The following is a 25,705-nucleotide window of genomic DNA, read 5'->3' on the forward strand; positions in this document are numbered from 1 at the left end:
GAATGACGTACCATTACTTTCATGTACGTTTTTTAAAGTTTGTTAAATCAACACAATGGAATGATTTACAAGAAGTGATGAATTATTTTATTTCATTTTTTTAATGTTTTTTTTAAAATTTATTTTTGAAGGAGAGACAGACAGAACATGAGCGGGGGAAGAGCAGAAACAGGGGGAGACACAGAATTCGAAACAGGCTTCAGGCTCTGAGCTGTCAGCACAGAGCCCGATGCGGGGCTCGAACTCACATGTTTCCCTCCTTTTCAAATAATAATCTGCCCCAGTGACTCGTTCCTTAGTCTACTTACTCCATAGGCCATACGTGGGAGAAACTCAAAAATCATCAATTATAGGTTAGCTTAAAGTGCTTGATGAAAAAATGGGTTGGCTTTTAGAAGAGACTGACTATGGGGGTGCCTGGGTGGCTCAGTCAGTTGAGTGTCCGACTTCGGCTCAGGTCACGATCTCGCGGTCCGTGAGTTCGAGCCCCGCGTCCGGCTCTGGGCTGATGGCTCAGAGCCTGGAGCCTGCTTCCGATTCTGTGTCTCCCTCTCTCTCTGCCCCTCCCCCGTTCATGCTCTGTCTCAAAAATAAATAAACGTTAAAAAAAAAAAAGAGACTGGCTATGGGTAATTTTCCCCCCAGCTTTATTGAGAGATAATTGATATATAACAGTATGTAAATTTAAGGTGTACAATGTGTCGATTTGATACACTTATATATTGTCAAATGATGATCACCGTAGCATTAGCTAATACCACTGTCATGTCACATAGCTACTATTTCTTTTTTGTGATGAGAACATTTACAATGGCTATTGGTGTTAAGGGTTTGGGAAAGAAGTTAAAGCTTTGGAGTTTAGGAGAAAGATAGAGTGAACTTTTTATACCTTGATATGTTGGCAAAAAAAAAAATGTCATTTTTCAGTAACATCAATTGCTAGTGTAATGCTAAGATTGAAGTTTTGGGGTCCCTTCCTTATAAGTATTTTTATCTAACCACATTGTCCAGGCAGGACCTAGGTAAACTGTTGAAAGATTAGGGTTAGACAAGATGTTATACAGTTGACACATTAATAAAGTAGACGACTCTGTTAAGAAAAAGCTGTCCATGAAGTTGGGACAAGTGATAGGGAACTTGAAATAATCGAACTGAATCTTTACCGCATTATGTTCATGAGAGTTTTCCTATAGTTAGCACTAATTCTTACGCTGTTGAAAACAGTGATTGCTGACATTATTCTTTCATGAGATGCCTTCTTTTAGGATGTCTAGACTTCATAGATAAGCGATTTTCATTTTTGTAAGTTATTTAGAGGGATAGAGTTAGTTTTACACTTTCCCTACTTCTTACCCCATTTTATTTTATTTTTTAAATGTTTATTTTTGAGGGGGTGGGAAAGGGCAGAGAGAGACACACACAGAGTCCGAAGCAGGCTCCAGGCTCTGAGCTGTCAGCACAGAGCCAACGTGGGGCTCAAACCACAAACCGCAAGATCATGACCTGAGCTGACGTCAGACGCTTAACCGACTAAGCCATCCAAGCACTTCCTACCCCATTTAAAAATGTCATAGGCCACACTCTGTTTTTTTTGGCTTCCATAGGTAACATTTTTAAGACTAGACAAGTTCTGCTTCAGTGATAATTTTGCCAAATCACACTTTTTGTTTTGAATAATGCTTTTTAATTTCTAAACATGAATTTCACTTCAATTATCCCAGTTTCTGTTTTTTTTTAGAAATATTTAACATTTTTCAAAATATATATTTAATTTCAAATATATATCCATCCTGAATTGAGAAACTTTTAGGGATTTATCCTCAGGAAAATGAGAAATGGGCTCAGTGATGTTTCTGCAAGGGTGCTCATTGTAACAATATGCATAACAGCATAACACTGGGCACAGACTAAACATACAACAAATAAAGTGTTGGTTCAGTAAATTATGGTGCCAACAATCATTCACTGAACTGCTTGGCAGCCATTAAATTCATGTTGCAAGAGAATACTTAGTGATGTAGGAAACTGTTTTATAATATCTTAAAACACAAATTTCAAAACAGGAGAAATATGCTCTTAGTTATTTAATGAAAGTATGAGCATGGAATAAAATTCTATACCAAAATATGAATAGTGGTTGTCTCTGCATGATAGGATTATGAGCATTGTTTTTCTTGAAGGAACCGTAGATTGCTTTTCTATTTAAGAAAAACTTTTTTGAGTTCTGTGCCATGTTGCTGATCACTTTTAGAGCCTCATCTTACATTTTAGGTATTAAATACTTTGACCTTTTTCTTTCTTTTTCTTACATGTATACTGTAATTTTCCATGTTAGGGCGTATAACCTCATCTCTACCTAGAATCACGTATACAGAGAAGGTACAGAATCACTGTGTTATTGGTAACACTTTGGTAGCTTTGTCTTCTTAGATTATGATACTTCTGAGCCCAATGCTTATTTGGCCGTGATGATTGCACATAACTTCTTCCAATCTCAGTCACTCTGTCCAAGAACTGGGTCTGTATGACAGAAATAAGAAGTTCTTCTGCAAAGGCTAGTACAGTTTACGTGTATTTTCTTACTAAATGTACTAGTTTGCTAGGGCTCCCAAAAACAGTGCCACAGACTGGATGGCTTATACAACAAATTTGTTTTTTACAGTTTTAGGTCTAGAAGTCTGAGAGGAAGGTGTTGCAGGTTTGGTTTCCTCTGAGGTCCCTCTCCTTGACTTGCAAGTAGCTGCTCTCTCGCTGCCTCCTCACATGCTTGCTCCTCTGTGCGCATGCTCTGTTTTCCCAGTCTCCTTTCCTCGTAAGGACAGCAGTCATATTGGATGAAGGCCTACCCTAATGACCCCATTTTGACTTAATCACCTATTTAAATAAGGCCGTTTCTCCAAATACGCTTTTATGCTGAGGTACCAGGGGTTAGGGCTTCAACATGTGAAATTTGGAGATACAGTTCAGTTGGTAACAATATATGTCAGATATGATAAGTTTAATGACAAAGTGGTGTTGATGAAGTAAATTGTAATTAACTGCTTATGAACTGTTACAACATCCTAGAGAACTACAGCTGTAAATGAACTCCGCTTATATAGGGGAGAATATGGAAGATTGTGGACGCATTAGCAACAATTTTTTGTGTTTAATCACCCCTGGAAAAGTGTCTCAAACTCTGTGACCTGTTGACAATAAGGCCCGTTTGTATATGAAGAATAGTATCTTTTGTAAGTATTAATGAAATATCAGCAATCAAATTAGATATTTCAGGGGCTGCCAAGTGAAGAGAGATTAGAATTAAAAGGGAGTGGAATTAAGGTTAGTGGGCAAAAGATATGAAACTATTGGCCCCCTGACATTTAGAACTTTCTGTAGGTAGATCGTGCAGATCTGAAGGTGGGTTAGTTCTTTGTGACTGAAGTTCTGAGTTTGCTGGGCCGGTATGGAGGAAATCTGTATATTGTTGAGTGTGGTTGTGGAGTTGACAGTTTATTTCTCTTTTGAGATTCTTAAAGGTATGGTTTTGTTTTGTTGTCTTTAATAATCTACCTTATCTTTATATAACTAAAACAAAAATGATAAAAAATATTTATTAATTCTTTAAAATGTAGATTACTCATCAAGAATATCATCACGTTAAATATCCTGAGGAATGTATTCTGTTACTTCTTTTCCTTCTCCCTCTAGTGGGCAGAAAATATTTTGAAAATATAGCAGGGAAGGGTTTATTAGTGTTGAGTGGGTGCATCACAATACAGTGTCTCAGCTTTTAAAAACATTAATAAATGTTAATATTTCAGAATCATTGACTAAAATGTTTTATTCCTTCCTAGGCATAATAATGGATCTTTGAATGTTGAAGATGTTCTTACCAGCTTTGACAATACAGGAAATGTTTGTAAGTTGCATGTTCCCTTTGTGGAAATATTTTTAGTGTTTTAAAATGAATTTATAATAGTGTTTTTCTCATTAATGTTTATTGTAATGATGTGTGTGCATATGTGTGCGTGTGTAATACAAACTTTTATTGTTTCCTGCTGCAAAATCAGTATCATGTAAGATGCACCTACTCAGTAGGATAAGGGTGTCTTTACACTTTGCAGTTGTGTGAGTGTGTGTGTGCGTGTGTGCGTACACGCATGTGTGTGTATAACAGAATGTAGGTCAAAAGGAACACTGGACTGCCTCTTTTTCTTGTTCCATTTTGACCTTCTCAGTTAATCTAACAGATGGGCTGTCTCTTTCTTCTTTGCTATATCTTGGGTACTTTCGTTTCCACTTCCTGCTTTCCTTTTTCATTACAGAATAAAACCATTTGTTTTCCTTGCTGTGAATATAATGCCAGAAGGTTTTTGTTTTATGCAGTATTATAATATAGAACACGTTGCCTTTTCATCTAAGCTGATTGTCAGGATAAATTTCTTCACTGAGAGAATTATCTAAATAATTATCATGTTGGGCTGCCTGGGTAGCTCAGTCAGTTAAGCGTCCGACTTTGGCTCAGGTCATGATCTCAGGGTTCGTGAGTTCAAGCCCCACTTTGGGCTCTGTGCTGACAGTGCAGAGCCTGGAGCCTGCTTCAGATTCTGCGTCTCGCTCTCTCTCTGCTCCTCCCTTGCACTCTGTCTCTCTCTCTCAAAAATAAGTAAACGTTAAAAAAAATTAAAAAAAATAATCATGTCATATGATGAAAGAAATCAGCCAATATTATATTTTTATCACCATGTTAAACAACATATGATGAAGACCTGCGTACTCCTCCTTCATGTGTGTTGCCTAGGATATTTCTCTTCAGATAGTGAATGATTTGTGTAATGTGACCTTTTCAAATGTAAAAATTGTACTCAGATACTTTTTTCTCAAAGGAAATTTTGTTGCTGTAACTTTTCTCTGAACTAAACGAATGTACTTTGCTAACAGTATTACTTTATCAGATGCGCTCTAATTTTACATCTGCATAGAATCACGCCTGAGCAATACTCAGGCCATAATTTTGTTTTTATGCTCACCTATGGCAAGCTTTTCTAATATAGACAAATATTTATGTGTTTTGTCACTAAGGAATCTAAAAGTATCCTAAAATTATCCAAAAATATTCAAATAATATGGGTTCCTTTTTCATAGATAGTGACAGGTTTGCCTTTTAGTTTCTACATGTTGGCACTTGCTGAATTCTTTCCCACTTAGGTGTATCTCCATTTTATGGGGGGTTAGGACAAGGGATGCTAGTGGTGTTTGAGGAGACATTCTCCTTTTAATGTAAAATATCACTAAGTCAGGTTTATGCATATATAATTTAGGAACATGGTCCTAGAATGTTAAATGTGGAATTTTTTGATTCAGTAATGTAAAAATGAAGTATGGTTTCTAGTATGAAATAGGGCCACTAGCTGGCAGCATCATGTAAAATAAAAATATTTTCATAAAGGTCTACGTTATTATTTTATGCATGAATGCCTGTCTTGTCCTCCTGACATTTTTTTCTCATCAACTTACTCCACACCGCCTTCATCCACCCCCAGTTGTTGCATTGACAAATGGAGAAATTGCATGCAAAAGGTACTTTTTTACTGATGTTGTATTGTTTGCTGCAAAGGTTTGAGTCTTTGAATGAGACCCACCTACGTTTGAGTCTTGGCTCTGAAATTCATCTTGAGCAATTTACATTATGTCAATTTATATGAGTTTATATTATCTCTTAGAACCGGATATAATACATAGAAAGTGTATAACACATATTCCTCATAGTTGACGTTCAGGAAATGGAAGCTCTTTATTAATTATTACTTGTGATGAGTACCTCTAGAACATCTTTCCATCTTTTTCTAATAATGAAGAGAATATTAAGGGTTGTTCTCATGTTTTAAAGTAAACTGTTTTGATTGAACTAACAAGGTAGGAAAAAAATACATCAAATTACCAAAATAGCAATTTATTAAAAAGTCTTGTCACACATGTTGTGTTAAAAATGTGAATATATTGCCAAGGGATGGAAGTGGTGACAAAAATAAGACCTATTAAAACATGTTTAGTGTAATTTTTATATTATCTTCCTATTTTAAAAGAAAAATCTGTACTGAGATTTTACTTAATGATAAATTGGTAAAATCCTATTATGGTAAAATGGATTTTGATTATATAATCTTTTATACAATCTTTGCCAAGGCTTAAAATGGTCAGTGACTGAAAAAGTGGTTTATCACTTGATGCCTCAAATGTTTGATTTTAACCTGATAGGGATATTAGGTTGAGTCTGTGACTAGAAAACCCAGCAGAGGGCGCCACAATCACAATTCTGTCTCACAGCACACTATAATTTGAATAAGTAACTTGAATAATAACCCTAAGTTTTCATCATGTAAACATATGAAGATGTAAGCTGAAGCATTTCCATTTGATTTATTTTTCATATATTTAATATATTCAGCAATCCATCAATACAAAAAAAAGGATTTTCCTGAGTTTGAGTTAATTTTTTTGTGTTTTGTTTTCAATATCAGTTTAATTTTTGTACTTCTGGCTTTAAAAACAGGAATATTTTTGGTCTTGTTAATCTTGATAGAGATCAGAAGTTCTATATAAGAATATCTATTCCTAAATGACCGCCATGGTAGTAAATACATTGATGGTACACTGAAAGATATTTAAAATAAGGAAAAAAAGTTTCTAATACTGTGAGAGAACCAATAGATGGAATTATTCATTTGTTTCAGGAATAGTCCAGGTTAACAGAACTTCCAAATAGTAGAAAAAATGACTAACATGTTTTAAAGGTATAAAAACCTGATATGTGTATATGTATAAAATGTATGTGTGTGTGTGTGTGTGTGTGTGTGTGTGTGTGTGTGTGTGTATACACAAAATATATTCATGGCTTAATGGAACCATTAATCTCCATTTTAAATTAATTTTTAAAACCAAGTAATGATTTTATTGTAAATTTTCAAAGATGAGAGGATCAGTCTTCGTTCCTGAATTTGTTCTCTAATAAAAAAGATATGGAAATGTCTTTACTTTGGGAAAACAAATGAAATTTCTGGGTAGTTCCTTATTTCCTGAAAGATTAGAAAAAAAATTCTATTTACCTTTATTAGTTACAAGTGTTTTGTGTTTCTAAATGTGTGACCTGTGAAGTGTTTTATATTTTTGTGATATCCTCTCAGAGTTTGAATTCCTTTGAATGCTGTAGGAAAAAAATTAAAAATGAATCTCACACAGTCATCTTGGCATAATGATTCACTGCCCCAAAGAATATATTTGCTATTGTGGAGAAACACATTATTTTGAAAGTCAAGCTCCCTTTCTGCTTTCCTCTATTTAGGGATAGGTATGTGTATTTCATTGTTCGGGTCTACTACTTGAGAACCTATTTCCTTTGCAAGTATCAAAGCTGCCCTATGGAGGGGTTATGTCTGCTATCGATTCCTCATGCCTGGAAAGAGATGCCATCATGCTACCTAGGGAAAAGTATAGGCTGGCATCCTTTACCTCAGGTGGGGTACTGGCTGCTTCTGTGTTTCATGTAACATGTCGCTTGAATACGTTGGGTAACAGGAGTACCCTGCCAAGCACTGGAGCAGATCACTTGCTTCTGTTTTCCCTGTGGGCAGAGTCTCCTTTCTAGCAAGTCCCTGACCTCTAATCAAAGAAGTCCCACTATGCCGTCTCTTCCAAACCCACTTCTCTTTCTCCAAAGTCATCTCTTTCCTCTACTAAAACTAATTTTTTAAAAATGTGATCCTCTCCAAGGCTTAATTGATTCAAATTTGGTTGTCATATTACATAATATAACTATTTAGTATTTGTAAAGTCTCATCAGTGCTTGGGGATATAATAGCTTCATTTTTTACTTTTTTAGCACATCATCCTTCATTTGACAGCTTGAATAGATGAGGTAATAATACTTTTCATACAATTTATTGTGCATGATATATGCAATATAATATGTATAAGCTTTTAAAGGATAGGAAATCAATAATAATCTATCCCTACAGTAACCTTGTGTGGCTCAGGATCTTTGGCTAACACTGCAGCTTAAATTGGGAGAATGTATTGGTAAGACCCCTTCTACCATTCTTTGAAAAAATTTTTTTTTCTCCTGGCTGGGCTACATGACATGGTGGTTGGTATACCATAGTCTCCCGGGGAAATTTGTAGACCCTCTGCCTTATATACTCTCACATTTGATGATAGTAATTTTTTCCCCCAGTGAATCTCAGGGCTGATCTGGATTTTTAATATACACAGCTATAGTCTCTTGCTTTTAGATCCTTCCTGGTGGTCTGATAGTGGGACCTGTTTTATTAGGTATCCAAAACGGATCTCTTTCAGTTTAGTAATAATTGCTACCTGAGGAAATATTCTTACTAGAAAATGAAAATATTTGGGGTGCCTGGGTGGCTCAGTCGGTTAAGTGTTCAACTTTGGCTCAGGTCATGGTCTCACAGCTGATTATGAGCCCCACATTGGGCCCTGTGCTGACAGCTTAGAGCCTGGAGTCTGTTTTGGATTCTGCATCTCCCTCTCTGCCTCTCCTCCACTCATGCTCTGTCTCTCTTTCTCTGACCCTCCCCTGCTTGTGCTGTGTGTCTCTCTCTCTCAAAAATAAATAAACATTAAAAAAAAAAAAAAGAAAATATTTTGCATTTTAACTGCATTTGGGAAACCAAGAGAAGGTAACCATCTCTAAGGAAATATAGTCCCAATTTTTAGTTTTTGTTTCATTGTTTTGTGTTACATAGTTAGGGTCTGTAATATTGGTGGAATTATCAAAGCTTCAGGAATATCAGCTTGGATTTAAAAATTTTTTCTTCATTCAAATAAAGGTATGTGTGTGCATTCACATGCACGTGTGTGTATGTATGTGTGTAGGTGTATAATACCTATGTGTAGTTATATGTGTGTGTTTATATATGTGCGTGTGTATTGAATGTATACTTGGTAAGATAGTTTGCTTAAAAATAAGAAATTTGGGGGGCGCCTGGGTGGCTCAGTGGGTTAAGCATCCAACTCTTGGTTTCGGCTCAGGTTGCAAACTCATGGTTCATGGGTTCAAGCCCCACATCGGGCTCTGTGCTGATGGCACAGAGCCTGCTTGGGATTCTGTCCCTCTCTCTCTCTGCCTCTCCCCTGCTCGCTCTCTATCTCTCTCTCTCTCATAAATAAATAAACATTAAAAAAATTTTTGAGCTGTTATAGGTAATTGCTCTATTTTTAACTTAGTGGGTTCATGGAAGGATCATGGAATATGAAGTTCAGGTTGTAGTTCTGCCATTTACTATGTGATCATAGGTGAGTTAACAAATCTGAGTTCCTTATTATGATTGGGTAAGGAACAATAGCTTCTAGTGTGGTGGACATAGTGTTAGGTAATGTGAAAGCACTATGTAAGCTGTAAATTATGTGTGTTCCTAACATGTGTGTGTTAGTTTTTATTGTTAGTATTCATATCATTTGTCTCATTTGTTAATCTTGAACCTTTGCAGTATTTTAATATTGTAAAATAACACAAGTTAGGAAATATTTTTGGTGTGTGCCATCCTGTTTTCATATTTTGCATTATTTTATGTGAAAACACGGTGCAAAGCTACATAATTAAAACAGTGAGTATCAGTGCAGAAATACACATACAAAGCTGTGTTTTAGAAAAGAGAGTTCAGAAAGATATAAATATATGCGATTTATCATACGATGAAGATGGAGTGTCAGTAAGAAAGGAAACGATGATTCTTCAATAAATGGTGTTGGGAACCATTGATTAAAAATTTAGAAAAAATATCACAACTGAATCTCTCCTTTATGTTATGTACTGATACAAATTTAAGCTGGATTAAATATTTAATTAAAAATCCTAGCGCTCCACTTTGAGATATTTCAGATGAATAATTTAATAATAAAAAAAAGGAAGGGCCTTCGAATAGTGACCCAAACCCCATGAATTTAAAGATGAATATATTGACTAAATCAAGATTTTAAAAGTAACTTTATTCAAAAAGCATCAAAAAAGTTGAAAGACAAATGACAAACTGGTATTATTTGTGACATATATGCAGACAAAGATGTATTTCCTTTATTGAGTGAAGAGCTCCCACAAAGCAATAGCAAAAACAGACTGCAGATCCATATGAAAAGGGCAGAACATAGCCAATGATTAGGACAAGTTGTTTCACACACACCCACAAAAACAAAAAAACACTCCCAAAACCAATGCTCTATAAACACATCAAATAATTACTTTACCAGAAATGAAGTAATGAAACAATTAAAACAGTGAAATAAAATTTTTGTTTATCAAATTGGCAAAGATGAGAGAAGATAGGCAATAACCAGTGAATTATAGGGAAATGGGCCTTTTCAACTGCTATTGGTTGGAGGGTAAATGATTCTACTTTTAGAGGTGATCTGCCATATCTTTTATAATTTTAAGTATCCGTATCATTTTGACTAATAATTGCTTTTCTAAAAACTGATAAAACCATTATGCAAGCCTGGAATGCAAGAGAGTTCATTGTAGCACAAAGAACAACTGGAAAAAGCATAAAACTTTAATTTTAGATGACTGGTTGATTATGGATAATCCATGGACATAAAATATTATGTAGCTGTTCAAGATTTTTAAATCATATTAGGTTAAAAAAACCACTTTAGGGAATATGATCTTCTGTAAAATTCATAGATATCCATTAATTATGTGTGTATGTATGTATATGCATAGAACTATGTCGTAATGCCCCTCATGTTTTGTTGGGGCATTAGGGTTATGGTTGATTACTACTTTCTTCTTTATCCTTTCCAGTACTAATGGATTTTTTTATGACACATATTTATTAGTTTTATAACTGCAATAAACAATGTTCTTTTCATTTTGAAAAAGCGTAGATATTCTTTAACTTCCAAATTGAGTATTAATATTTTTGACAGAAAGCTGTGATAAAATCTTGAATTGCTAAGTACAGCACAGTGGAAAAAAAAGGAGCAATTCATTTTACCAGTGAACAAAATATAAAATATTTTGTTTTAAAATTGCACTTTTCTCTAGGGAGCTCACAGCATGTTCCACATTAATTGTCTTCATCTCCCAATGGACTTACGAGATGATAAATCAGAGATCAAATCATCCTCTCCCCGTATTAGGTCGGGGGGAGTACCAAAGAGGCTTAAGAGCTCAGGTGGTGGCAGAATATTGAGCTTGGGCATTGATAATTTTAAGTTTTGTTAAAAAATAAATTTTAAGTTTTAGTGCATTACATGGTTATTATGTGTGGGTAATGGTCAGGGGCCCCTAGACTGTGGTAGGCCCCGTGTCAGTGGGGAGCTGGTGGTAGGCCACACTGACATTAGGTTTGGCTCTTAGCCCTTCTTGAGAATCACAGTGTTCATGTACTATGTATATGTAGTCTTTGTGGGGGAGAGGTTTTTTGTTTCTTGTTTTTTTTTTTTTTTATAATGTTTATTTTGAGAGAGCGAGAGCAAGCGCACATGCAAGCAGGAGAGGGACAGAGAGAGAATCCCATGCAGGGGATTCCCAAGCCCTGATGTAGGCCTTGATATCATGTCTGTAGATCATGACCTGAGCCGAAATTAAGAAGTCAGATGCTTAACTGACTGAGCCGCCCAGGTGCCCCTAAAAAAAATTTTTTTTTATTTGAAATAAAAAATTACAGAGTTGAAATGATTCTTAATAGTAGGTGCTGCTATCATGAGAAAAGAGTGAAATAAACCCTGTAATCCTTTCTAGACTCACCAATGTGTGTTACGCTTCGTGACCGCAGTAACACTGGAGCATAGTTCACATCATTGCCATAAACCTGCTAGTTTTTCAAACCTCCTTTAAGTAGTTGCAGGGATGTTCTTAATTTAAGTGCCTCCAAGTTTTAGCAGAAGAGACCTATGCCAAACAAGTCTTTTTTTCTTCCCTCCTCTGAGCAAATGCTGAGTAATACCACTTCTTTCTCCATCTTCTTTTAAATAGCTACCATTTTTTTTTTGCACCCTCCCCCCCCCCCCCCCCGGATTTATCAGGAGCTTTGTGACTATTATTCCCATTTAGTTTTCTTTATGTGGCAAGGGATGAGGAAACCGATAACTCAGATAAAGATAACTTGCTTAAAAATTAATATTTATGAGGTTGTTACACAGGAATTTAGAGCTATTCTGTATTTCTTGAAGGTAGCATTTCTCCAAAGTGGCAAGAAATGAATTTTAAAAGTTCACGGTGGGAATTGGAACTAAAAGTGGTAACTTGGAGTGCTAGAAAATAACTTTGGCAAATGGAAAAGAATTCTGTCCAGTGGATTGTGTCTCAGAGGAGACTGATTAAAGGTCACTGGAAATGGGCTCTGTAGGGTTCCTGCAAGGTAGTTGACAATCTAATGGAGCGGGGATTTGGGGAGTGAGGATGGGGCAAGAGAATGCATTTTCTTTTAATAGTCTGAAACCTAATGTGGGTTTTGTTTTATGTCAGGGTTTTGTTGTTTTGTTTTTTTGTTTTTTTCCTCCTTTTTGGGAAGTCCTGCTTTTTGCATGGTAATATAATAGTAGAGTGATTTGTGTTTTTACATAGCCCTTTCTCTGAGGTACTCAAGTGTTTCTCAAGCTTAGGGCTATAATGGTATTTAAAAATTGCTTAACAGAAACAGAAGTCACACAGAAAGCTTGACAGAAAGGATATTCTTGTTTTTACCAAAGTTGTTTGGATTGTGGCCAGCCTTTCCACAGGGAATTATGGATATTTGGATACTTGTGTGGCCTGTGTATGTTGTATCCCTCGATGAATGCTTGATGTGGACAAAATATTTGGTGATTCAATGAATTTAGTGTCTGTATATATGTATCTCATTTTTCTTATGTTCTTCCCTCTCACCCTTCACCGCCCCCCACCGCCTTTCCCTGCATCTGACTATTTGTGTTTTATCCTGGGGAGGTGGGGACGGTCCATGGAAGGAATGAGGAAAAGTTGCAGATCGTTCTGTGTATATGGGCTGGAAAATATGGATGTATTCTGTGTGTCGTAGATGCCCCCCATGCTCACAATCTGCCAACTCTATTATGTTGGATCAGGTAGAGTCTTTGTTCCTGGTGGTAAATTCATGGTGTGTTTGAAGCTTTGGCCCATCCATGTTGTTGGAGGCCAGACTTCTGTGTCATTGCCATTTACCAGGGGTCCCTTAGTTTCTGACTGAAAGGTGTGGTGGAATCCAGAATCACAACTTAAAAGTATCATTTTTGATAGTGTGATAGTCAACGGGGGAAAAAAAAACAGTATTTTGATTAATCCTGGGCTTTGTTTTTATTTTAATATTTGATAACCCAATCAGAGCTTCGTGGGGATTGGTTGGACTGTCATTACGTACACCTGAGAACTCCTCTGCTTGTGCCTGTCCCCTGATCCTTTCGAGGAGAAACGAGAACAGCAAGAAGGGGAGATAGATTCCTATTGCTCTGTTCGATCTTTCTCAAGTCCTACAGGTTTGCAGTTCCTGTGCTACAATTGAGCACTCAATTCTGTATCACACTGTATTAATTCCTTGTTAGTCTTTTTCTCTCCAAATAAAATTTGACCCCCTAGATTGCAGGACCATGTCTTCTACTTCTGCCTCACCATGTCCTCTCTGGTTAAGGATGGTAGTCCAAGTCTATGCAACAAAAGGATTTTCAGCTAGCTTGAGTGTTTTACCTCTCTTGATTAAATGACATGAAGGCAACATGCAGTCTCTAGCAGTTTTTCTTTTCTTCCCCTCACCCATCTGTTGTCATTCCACACTGCCGCTGATTGTGTACCTCTTAAATACAAAACAAAACAAAAATCTTAGGAAACGATTCTAACTCTTCCTATCATAAGACAACTCTCGGCTTCCTTTTTACCTCCTTTCCTTCTAATTCTCTGTTACAGTCTGAAGAGATAGCCTGGCAAGGCAGGATTTTCCTTGGACTGTGTGAGCCTGGGTAGGCAGAGGGGAGGAGACTGAAGCAGACTGGTTTCTGTTAGGTAGGGTGACTGTACAGCCTGGTTTGTCTGGCAGGGTCCCAGTTTACGCCTGTTGTTCTTAGCCTAATTATTTTGTTGGTAAAGTTTATTCTATTTATTTTGAGAGAGGCAGAGTACATCAAGGGAAGGGCAGAGAGAAGGGGGAGAGAGAGAATCCCGAGCAGGCTCCGCACGGTCAGTGCAGAGCCCGACACAGGGCTCGAACTCGTGAACTGCGAGATCATGACCTCAGCCGAAACCAAGAGTCAGACACTCAACTGACTGAGCCACCCAGGTACCCCTCTCAGCCTGATTATTACCACAGCTCTTTTCACTCCCAGAAGTGCCTTGGTTTGGATGATAAATTATTCGCCCATTTTTAGAAGACAGAGAAAGATCGGAAACTTCCATTAATTACTAATGTCCAGTCACCTCTTTATTCCACCATAGTGACTTGTACAAGGTCTGGCTCAAGTGGTATTCAAAAAGTGTGCATTGAATCATTTGAATCCTTAGTCACATTCACATGAATTCATTCATTCAATGCAAGTGTATTTATATTTGATACACTACTATATCTAACACAGAAGTAAATCTGATACACGATTCTATCTAACACAGAGGTAAATCTGGGTCTCAATTTTAGAGGGCATATACTACAAGCCCCATAAACTCTAGAAATTGAATTCAGAACACATACCTGTTTTGATGAGCTGAAAAAAATCAGCTAAATGAAAAAAATGAATTACTATCAAGATTTGACAATAGGAAAATTCACAAAGAGTTTTCTCTTAGAGAAACATAATGATCTAGAGGTCCGAGTCTGTGCTCACGTGGTAATGATTATCTGGAACTGAGCACATTCTCCATTTTGTACCCTCACCACTCCACCCATGTATGTGTGAATTCGCAACTTCTATTATGTATTCTGTACCCGGAGAACTTTAAGCCATGTTTGTTTTTGTGTATTTTTCAGATTGTTTCGTTATCTACTTAAGAATCAGTTCTGATTAGTCAACTTGTTTGTCAAAGCTAATTAAATACTTGTAAAGTCTTTTGGAATAAGTCTTTTTAAAAAATTATCTGAGTATAGTTGACACACAGTATTACATTAGTTTCAGGTGCACAATAGCGATTCCACAAGTTTATACATTTGGCTATACTCACCGCAAGTGTAGCTACCATCTGTCACCATACAACCCTATTAAGTATCACTGACTATATTCCTTATGCTGTGCCTTTTATTCCTGTGATGGACATAATAAGCCTTTTTGAATTCAACAGGTTAATCATTCATCTCTGGGAAATATTCTTTGCCCATACTATCTAAGAAGGACAACTCTTACAAAAATACTTCTGTTGTCCTATTTAGTAAAGTCGATATTGTTTAAAATTTCTTTCAACATCCAGTCTCTTTAAGAAAACACGTTTTTGAAGCTTACTCATTTGAGTTAAAATTGTAAAATATATTAAAAAATGAAATTGAAAACTCACATAGAGCTACGGGAGAAATTTTAAATATTTGTGAATGTATGTTGTGTGTGTGTACATGAATGTGTGTTTATGTGTATATGTAAAATACAGAGTTAACTTTATCTTCACTTGCCTTTTCTTGTTTATAGATTGGAAAAGAAAGAGCAATCTCAGCAAGTGTTTGTATTAAGGGCCTATTATGTGCTCTCCTGCATTTTCACTTCTCAAATGGTTTCTCAACTTTGAACTACTACAAAGGAATAAAACATTCTTCTCCATGTTGAAGAAACTACTGTGTATTAAAATTTGGATAAATATCTCAGTGTCTGATGCATCCAGATGATCTGTGGATAATGTCTTAAATCTCACCAGCAGACATCTTTTTAAAAATAATTTAAAAGAGCTACATTGCTTCATCAATGAAGGATTGAGCCTGATAGCAGTTTTTTTTTAAATTTTTTTTTTCAACGTTTATTTATTTTTGGGACAGGGAGAGACAGAGCATGAACGGGGGAGGGGCAGAGAGAGAGGGAGACACAGAATCGGAAACAAGCTCCAGGCTCTGAGCCATCAGCCCAGAGCCCGACGCGGGGCTCGAACTCACGGACCGCGAGATCGTGACCTGGCTGAAGTCGGACGCTTAACCGACTGCGCCACCCAGGCGCCCCCTGATAGCAATTTTTAGAATATTGGCGAGAATATGGCTTGACTTACTCTAACTACATTAAATATAAATCTAACGTTGTGAACATATTGTCTCAGGACACAAAATATTTGTCTATTTTTAAAGCTTCGTATATTCTCAGTTAAAGTTATTCATACGTAGACCATCAACTTCATGTTTATGAAGTCTTTTTTGATGCCTTCTGACCTGCTGTCCTCTCTAGGCCTGCTCCAGACCTTTCATCCTGAACGCTCCCTTCACGATTATCCTGGGGATTGTCTTCACCTCTTTTTTGTTGGATCTCATTTCCCAAACCCCATGGCTTCCTCTTTGTTTACTGCGATCATTTTGAAGATTATAAACTCTATTTATAATAGAAAGTAAAGGAGAAAGAAAAGGAAGTAATTTTTGAGAACTTGGGATACTTTGGTTGGATATAACTATTTGAAATAGTTCCTTTTTCACAGTTTTACAGCTACAGTATGTTGTAGTTTCAAGTGTTGCATTTTAAAAGTTTAATATTATTCTAAAATTCTTTATCTTTTTAAGAAATCTGTTCTCTTTCAAATTTGACAGAATCTTCTTTTTTCAGTGTTCTAAAAACCTTGGTGTGGCTCTGTTTTTAAACATCGTATTGAACATTTGACAGACATTTTCAATTTAGAAAGTCATGGTTTTTCGGTTCCAGGAAATTTTCTTGAATTATTTCTTCTTTTAAAAAAAAAATGTGGGGGCGCCTGGGTGGCGCAGTCGGTTAAGCGTCCGACTTCAGCCAGGTCACGATCTCGCGGTCCGTGAGTTCGAGCCCCGCGTCGGGCTCTGGGCTGATGGCTCGGAGCCTGGAGCCTGTTTTTGATTCTGTGTCTCCCTCTCTCTCTGCCCCTCCCCCATTCATGCTCTGTCTCTCTCTGTCCCCAAAATAAATAAAGGTTGAAAAAAAAATGTGTATTTTTGAGAGAGAGAAAGAGAGTGTGTGCACACACGCACAAGTTGGGGAGAGGCAGAGATAGAAGGAGAGAGAGAGAATCCCAAGCAAGCTCCATGCTGTCAGCACAGAGTGCGATGTGGGGCTCAAACTCACGAGCTGTGAGATCATGACCTGAGCCAAAATCAAGAGTTGGATTCTTAACCAGCTGAGTCAGTCAGGCACCCCTTGAATTATTTCTTTAATGATTTCCTTCCTTTTGTTTTCACTGATGTTTTTCCAGACCTTCCATTTCCTGGACAGGTTCTCAAAATTATCTTTTCATCTTCTGTCGTGTGTGTGTATATATACGTGTTTTAATGTTTTATTTATTTTTGAGAGAGATGGAGAGACAGAGTACGAGTGGGGGAGGGGCAGAGAAAGAGGGAGACACAGAACCCGAAGCAGGCTTCAGGCTCCGAGCTGTCAGCACAGAGCCCGACGCGGGGCTCGAACCCACGAACTGCAAGATCATGATGACCTCAGCCAAAGTCAGATGCTAAACTGACTGAGCCACCCAGGCACCCCTTCTGTTTGCGTATTTTTGTCTTTTTTCTTTACTCTCAGGGATATTTCTATAACTGTATCTTTCAACCTTTCTGTTAAGTTTTTCATTTCTAATCTTTATACTTTGTAATGACCTTTTTCTTCTTAGTCCTCCCCCTTCCCCCATTGCATTCTTTTCATATTTCTTGATTGCTTCTCTTAGTTTCTCAGTTTTTAAAATATATTACTGGAAGTTCTTTTTTTTTTTTTTTCTTTTAATTGTCTCTGTTTCCTTCAAGTTACTTTTTCCATTTGTTTTCTTTGGCCTCTGTCTTTTATAATAGAGGCCATCGTCAAATATCTGGTGATCTTTAAGAGTTGTACTACACAACTAATTGGGTACTACTGTGATGCCATAGCTTGTTGTTTTTGTTTTTTTTTTTAAGAATTTATTTTTAAGTAATCTCTATACCCTACGTGGGGTTTCAACCCACAACCCCAAGATCAAGAGTTGCACACTCTGTTGACTGAGCCAGCCAGGTGCCCTCCTCCTTGTTTGTTGGTTATGGGTTTAACTATGGGATGATCTGGCTGGGCCGTTTCTTAGGGAACTCCGGATGTCCATATGTTTAGGTATTTTCTTTTGAGCTGATCTGTTTCCCAGAGAACCCTCTTTTGAGTCTGCTGCCTTGGAGAGTGTGTGTACCTTAGCAGCTAACATGTTAGGAGTTGGGTGGGAAGAAGAGTCTCAACATTCAGTTACTCAGTCTCCCTTTAAAAAATATTTTACCTTACCCCCCCCCCCATACCCTCCCTCTACTGTGCTAATGCCCTACAGTCCAGAGACTCTCACATTTATACTCTAGATAGGATTTCAAGGTCTAACTGTCTTGTAAATACATTTCCGACAGATCCTGTATTTCACTTATTCTTCTTCCCTCCATTCACAGAATGGCTTTTCTCCCTGCGATTAAGGATTCAGCTTTTTGCTGTCAACTTCGTGTGCCTTTATGAACCCTTGTTTTATTTTCAAATCTACTTATTTTGTAGGTGGGGTATCAGGAAGGGTGTGGAAGCTAATAATGTAGATTCACTCTGATATCTGTAACCACCATTTTTAACACATATACATATAAACACATGCCTACATACATCAATCTCACATAAATGCTGTAACAGCTTAACAATAACAGTAAAATTTTTAAAATTTCTATCAGTAGGCCATATATGGTTCTTGTCAAATCTGCACTAGAAATATATTTCCAGCTTAAATGCATTGAGATGAATCACCAAGCTTTGCACAATCTTTGTAGAGATTCTTTTCTCTTTCGTTTCTGAATTACTCTTCAGCCTTCAAGATTCAAGTCCTACGTCGCTCACTTCCTCTGTAAATCCTTTCCTGACTCTCCTTAGCTATAGTTCAGTGGTCTTTCTTGTGTTTACCCGCAGACTTAAATGAAAAAATACACCATTAAAATATATGACATCGTATCCTAATTGTGTCTAAATCACTCACTAGATTGTAAACTCCTAGAAAGCAGGACTGATGTTTTGTTCTGTATGTACAGTGCCTGGCATATAGTGAACAACCAGTAAATGCTTTGTGGGGTGGTTCAGTCGGTTGAGCATCCAACTCTTGATTTCGGCTCAGGTCATGATCTCAGGGTTTGTGAGTTTGAGCTCCAGGGCGGAGCTACCTTGGGCTTCTCTCCCCCCCACCCCCCTGCCCTTTATTCTGTCTCTCTCTCTCAAAATAAATAAATAAGCTTAAAAAATCTTTAAAAAATAAATGCTGTGTGGATTAGGGAATTTAATATTTTAAAAAAGAGAAACCACTTGGGGCGCCTGGGTGGCGCAGTCGGTTAAGCGTCCGACTTCAGCCAGGTCACGATCTCGTGGTCCGTGAGTTCGAGCCCCGCGTCGGGCTCTGGGCTGATGGCTCAGAGTCTGGAGCCTGTTTCCGATTCTGTGTCTCCCTCTCTCTCTGCCCCTCCCCCGTTCATGCTCTGTCTCTCTCTGTCCCAAAAATAAATAAATGTTGAAAAAAAAATTAAAAAAAAAAAAGAGAAACCACACTTTAAATAAATTAGGATATGATTATTGTATAAAATGTTCACTGTACAAAATAATTTACTTTGGGGTTGCTTTAAATAGCCCTTGTCTTTGGTGCATTTGAAATTTCATTACTTTTTTTTTTTTTTTTTTTGAGGAACACATTTTGGTTTAGTATTCCTTTATGCATACATTCTATATTGTTCTTCCTTAGTAGGGATGTTACTTATATTTGAAGAGAAATAAATGTTATTTTGTTACACATTAGTGATATTTTTCCCTCCAAATTCCCTTTGCTGGCTGAGCGCTAAGTGGCTATTCTCCTAGCTTTCTGATGAGTAGTGCAATAGATTTTAAGCAGCTAGTTCTAAAATACATTCAAAAGCATGTCCTATTCCTCATGAATTGCTCTTTCTTTGCTTAAATTTCCCATTCGGACCACCAGCAATCCCTTAAGTACTTTCCCCACCAGCTAATGCTAGCTTTTAAAAATCTACTTAATGTTACTCCTTTCTTTCTCTTTGTTGCCTCTGTCACTTAATATACCTCTATGCCTGCCTGATATTTTCCTTTTCAAGGTCTTTGTATGCTTTTAGGATGATCTTTCCTAGTCTCTTTTTCTACTGTCTTAGATGCTTTGATTCTGCTGTTTCTCCATTGCGAAGAGCTTAGTAGAGGGAGGAAGTGACTATTATGGGTGACTCTTTTTTTAAGTTGTTATGTACAGTACTAAAGAAGATACAAACACTGGTGGTTACTATGTAACTACTGTTCCAAAAGGGATTTTAATAAACTTTCAGAGCCATTTATGGAGACAAAAAAAAAATTTTTTTTAACGTTTATTTTATTTTTGAGAGAGAGCGTGAGTGGGGGAGGGACAGAGTGAGAGGGAAACAGAGGATCCAAAGTGGGCTCTGTGCTGACAACAGACAGCCATGGTTTGTAAGAGATCCATGAGATCATGACTTGAGTCAAACCATGAGATCATGACTTGAGTCAAAGTTGGACGCTTAGCTGACTGAGCCACCTAAGCACCCTGAGACAAAACTTAAAAATTTTTTTTTGAATATTTTAATTATTTTTGAAGGAGAGAGAGACCGAGAGAGAGAGCATGAGCAGGGAAGAGCAGAGGGAGAGAGAGGGACACAGAATTCGAAGCAGGCTCCAGTCTCCGGGCTGTCAGTACAGAGCCCGATGCAGGGCTGGAACTCACAAACTGCCAGACCATGACCTGGGCCGAAGTCTGACGCCCAACCGACTGAGCCACCCAGGCACCCGAGACAAAACTTTTTTTTTTTTTTTAATTTTTTTTTTTCAACGTTTATTTATTTTTGGGACAGAGAGAGACAGAGCATGAACGGGGGAGGGGCAGAGAGAGAGGGAGACACAGAATCGGAAACAGGCTCCAGGCTCCGAGCCATCAGCCCAGAGCCTGACGCGGGGCTCGAACTAACGGACCGCGAGATCGTGACCTGGCTGAAGTCGGATGCTTAACCGACTGTGCCACCCAGGCGCCCCCCGAGACAAAACTTTTAAAATGAGACTTGTTTACATTTTTTAGAGAAGGAAAAAACAATTGCACATTAATATTTGGCAATTGTCAAAGTTGATGATAGGTAAATGGGAGTTCATTCTTTCATATTCCCTTTATTTTTGTGTATAAACACTCTTTTATATGTACAAGATTTCTAAAAAAATGGAAGTATCATTTTTTATTCCTCTTGACCCAGCAATCCCACTTTTTGGTATCTGTCCTCTAATATATCAGGACACATGTACATGGATATTGATTAGCATTATTTGGATTGGAAACAGTCTGATGAGTCTGATAATTAATAAAATTATTGGATAAATTATGGTGTGTCTATACAATGGATTATCATGCAAAAATTAAAAAGGATGAATTGAGTTATATGCTATATACTTTGGAGGGATGTCTGAGATGTGTTGTTAAGTGCATTGAATAATGTATATAATGTCATTTCATTTTTATAAAAAGAAACTGGTAATATTACAAAAAGCTGTGAAAGCATATATAGCAGATTATCAGTTTTGGTTATTTTAGTAAAGTGGGACCTGAGGGAATGAGGTAGAGGAAAAATTAACCTTTTCTCTATCATTATGTGTATTGTTTGATTTATTTCAAGTATGTGTTACTTTTGGGAGAAATGTAGTAAAAATTTTAAAAATAATATAAAAATAAAATATTTTCAAACTGAGTGTCAGTTCATCCATGATAATAAAAACTCATTTTTTAAGTTTTAAAGAGAAGTGGGAAGTGATGTGCATAGGAAACTAAATGGTGCATTAGATCACAGTTTGCCTTCAGAAGGAAAAATAAATCGATAGTTGTGTCTATATATTGAACTCTGACCTTATACCCAGATTTCCAACAGAAATTTCCTGGTGACAATTAGAAACAAGACTTTGACCTTCTCTATATTAATTCAGTAGACCTCCTGTCCCCGTTCAACTGTACCTGAAATTAAAGCCTTTTTTTTTGTTATGATTTTGAACTATTCTATTTCATAAATAAAGATGTCCCATTAAAAAATTTTTTTTTCATGTTTATTTATTGATTTTGAGAGAGAGAGAGAGAGAGAGAGAGACAAAAAGCACGAGCAGGGGAGGGGCAGAGAATTCCAAGCAGGCTTTGCCTTGTCAGTACAGACCCTGGTAAGGGGCTCATTCTCATGAGCCATGAGATCATGACCTGATGACCTGAGCCGAAATCAAGAGTCAAACGCTTAACTGACTGAGCCACCGTGGTGCCCCAAGATGTCCCATTTTTCAGAGGCCACATTTAACTTAGAACTAGGGTACCTAGTTATATCAGTTAGGGTTCTTTGATCACAAGCAAAAATCCCCTGACTTTGGCTAACTTAGGTAAGAAGAAATGTATTAGAAGGATACTAAGCAGTAATAGAATTTAAGTTTCACTTGACAATTGGACATTTTGCTTTATGATTTAGTATGCCTCTAATTATATTTCCTGCTTTTAATTAGAGCATTGCATTGAAAGTTCCTAGCCAGACACTTTTTTTGGATTAAATTTAGTTAAGTCTTAAAAAATGTGTCATTATTTAAAAGGGAAACTTATATAGAATCCATTGTTTAAATTGTTCTCTAGTAAATGGTGAGTTTGGGATTATAATTAGTTTCATTTATTATAAGAGGTATAACCATTCAAATACAGATAGTCTCAACCTATATATGTTATTTTAGAATGTCATCTTTGAGTTTCTCTTAAATGTCATATCTGTGTGTGGGGGGGGGACATAGTTTTTCAGTATCTTTTTTTTCTTTAATTGTAAATTTCCCAGGGAGATTCTTGTAAATGCCACCTGTAAAATTATGATTTTATTCCTATGCTTTTCTTTATAATTTCTGTCTACTTAACTGGAACACAGGAATTTTATATTATGATCTTTTTAAATCTGTGCAACAGATTGTTCCAGAAGTTTCTTACATACCTTTTAGAAATAACACATTAATTTTGACTGTATTTTTCAAGGGAATTATCTGGCTTTGTTTTACAGAAGACTCTTCTAAGAGGCTTAACACCATTTTTATTATAAACTATAAATCATGATAACATACAAGTTTATGTAAGTATATAAAGGCCAGCTTAATGTTTTTTATTTTGAGAAGCATGAAGTTCTCCCTATGTACTAGATAAAGGCAACACTTCTACTTACATAGGGTTACATAGGGTATACTGGACTTATTTTAGAATCTGGCTCATTTTTCTCCTTATCCCTCTTTGGGGTCAAGCTTTCAGTTGGCAGTAGGAGTGGAGGTTTGAGGGGCAGATCAAGGCCAAACTTTCTAACTAGCCTTTCTTCCTACCCATCTCTCCCTTCTCTTTTGTTGGAGTCAAGGTTTAGGTTCAAATATGGGCAGAGACTGGGAGGTGGGAGGGTAGTGGGTTGGGACATCTGGGGTTAAGTCTTCTGCTTTACAGCTGAGAAATTGTTTACAATCAAGAGATGGAAATAAGCAAATACATTGAGGGTAATGGGAGCTAAGTTTCTCAGCGTCAACAAAGAGAATTGTACATATGGAAAGGGGGAGCCTAAAACCAACTCTGTGGTGTTGAATTAGAATTAGAGGTATCAGTATGATCTCATTGCCTTGCTAGCTAGGTAGGTAGAGGTGTGTATGAGTGTGTGTGTGTGTGTGTGTGTGTGTGTGTGTATTTCCTAGCTGTGTCTGGGTATAATAGCAGTGAGCACACCTAGCACCCAGACCTTGGTTTCTAAATATCCTTCACTAAAAAGACCTAGACCAGGGATCTTTGAAGAAATGGTTGACTCTCTCACTAGGCATCTTATATCATGAAGTAAGGAAGCCCTCAAATAGTAATTGACACATGCCCCAAAGGGCACAGTAACAGGTTTGAAGGATTAGTGTTGACCAATTCTGAGACCATCTGAGTATCAAAATAAATGTTATAAACAGATTGTAACCTTTTGAGTAAAACAGAACTCCAGAAATCCACACTAATATTAAATATATAAATGAAGAACAGAAAATTCTGAATGTCATTTAGTAAATCTAGAACCTTGGCACTAATGACATTTTGGGAAAGATAATTGTTTTGAGTGGGAGAGTAACGGTCTGGTGTATTGTAGGATGTTTAGCATTATCCTTGACCTCTACCTTCTAGATAGTAGCATCCCTCCTGCCCTCAACCTCTAGTTGTGAAAACCAAAAATGTCTTCAGGCATTGCCACATTGCAATGAGGAGGCACAATTGCAGCCTCTGTCCTCATTTGACAACCACTGATCTGGAAAGAATGATGGAATTAGAAAATTACCGTTTGGTAACTATCACAGTAATAACTGACTTGAGCATGGATTATCAGTGGATACTAAAGTAAGTGAACATATGATGAGTAAGATATTATCTTAATCTCAAAATATCTCCGTGAAGCACTAACTACTTAGTAACTGATAAATACCATATGCTTCAAATTAACTTTACAGTGGGAAAGCCCAGCAGCACCACTTTAACCAAGAAATAAAAATTAATATCACGTGCCTCCTAATATAGTGCAGTGACAGAAGAGAGCATTGCTTCTGTGGTATTCCTGCTGAAAATCACAAATCGTGAGGAAAATCCTACAAAACCAAACTGGGAGACATTTCACAAGGTTAACTGGACTGTACTTTTCCAAAAAGTTAAGATCATTGAAGACAGAACTGTTCTAGATTGAAGGGGGAAAAAAAAAAAAGAGACATGATCACTAAATGTAACGTGATTATGGAGTGGATCCTGGACCTATAAAGGACATTATAGGCATGATCAGAGAAATTTGAAGAGGTTTTGTGGATTAGATGGTAATGTATCAGTGTTTATTTCCTGATTTTGACAATGTAACTGTGGTCATACAGATGAGTTCCTCAAACACACTACGTTTCCTTGAGAATATTTCAGTTTCTGTTCATGGTGTCTTTTGTCAGTTCTTCTGATGGGTGGCACTCTTTCATCTTTTGGGACTCATGTTTTCACCTTCTCAGAGAGGCCATCCCTAATTGCCTTATCTATTGTACCTATCTTTCCCAAATCCCTGTCACCCCATGTTGCTTATTTTATTCATAACATTCACTATTACCTGTTATTACCTTCTTATTTCTTCGTCCCTCTGCGGAAAGGAAGCTCATGAGAACAGAAGCTTTCTCTGTGCTGCACCCTCAGTCTGAACCAGTGCCAGATATCTTAGTGGACTTGTAATAACCATTTCTCGAATCAGTAACTCTACTGTGAAATCTCTGTGAAATCTGGCCTTCTACATTAGCCACTTGGTCATGTAACCAACCTGGGTATGTTAAGATGTTGTAGGAATTAGTATCTATTGAAAAAAAAAAAAAAAGATAAAATGGTATGGTTTGGGTGTGGCAGTGGAAGAGGAGAGAGAACTGGAAGGATAAACAAAAAAGAGAAATACAGTTGTTTGATAAATCTTAAAATAGCTCACAGAGATTGCTTGGATGTGCTTAAACACTTGAACTGAATATAATTTCTCTACGGCATTTTTAAAATTGTTTTTATGTTTTATTTTTGAGAGAGAGACAGAGACAGAGACAGAGTGTG

The 25,705-nt window shown here is 37.1% G+C and overlaps 1 protein-coding gene across 7 annotated transcripts in view; it reads left to right on the top strand.

The window, feature by feature from the left end:
- The window catches only part of CAMKMT (calmodulin-lysine N-methyltransferase), a 411,885-nt gene that overhangs the window by 19,312 nt on the left and 366,868 nt on the right, over window positions 1-25,705 (top strand). For all 7 annotated transcript variants that reach the window (XM_045054167.1, XM_011281035.4, XM_019827134.3 and 4 more), the window contains exon 3: window positions 3,837-3,901. In XM_045054167.1, coding sequence (XP_044910102.1) covers window positions 3,837-3,901 — 65 coding nt within the window. The remainder of the gene's footprint in view (window positions 1-3,836; window positions 3,902-25,705) is intronic.

Source organism: Felis catus, chromosome A3 (genome assembly GCF_018350175.1).
Source record: "Felis catus isolate Fca126 chromosome A3, F.catus_Fca126_mat1.0, whole genome shotgun sequence".
Lineage (NCBI taxonomy): Eukaryota > Metazoa > Chordata > Mammalia > Carnivora > Felidae > Felis > Felis catus.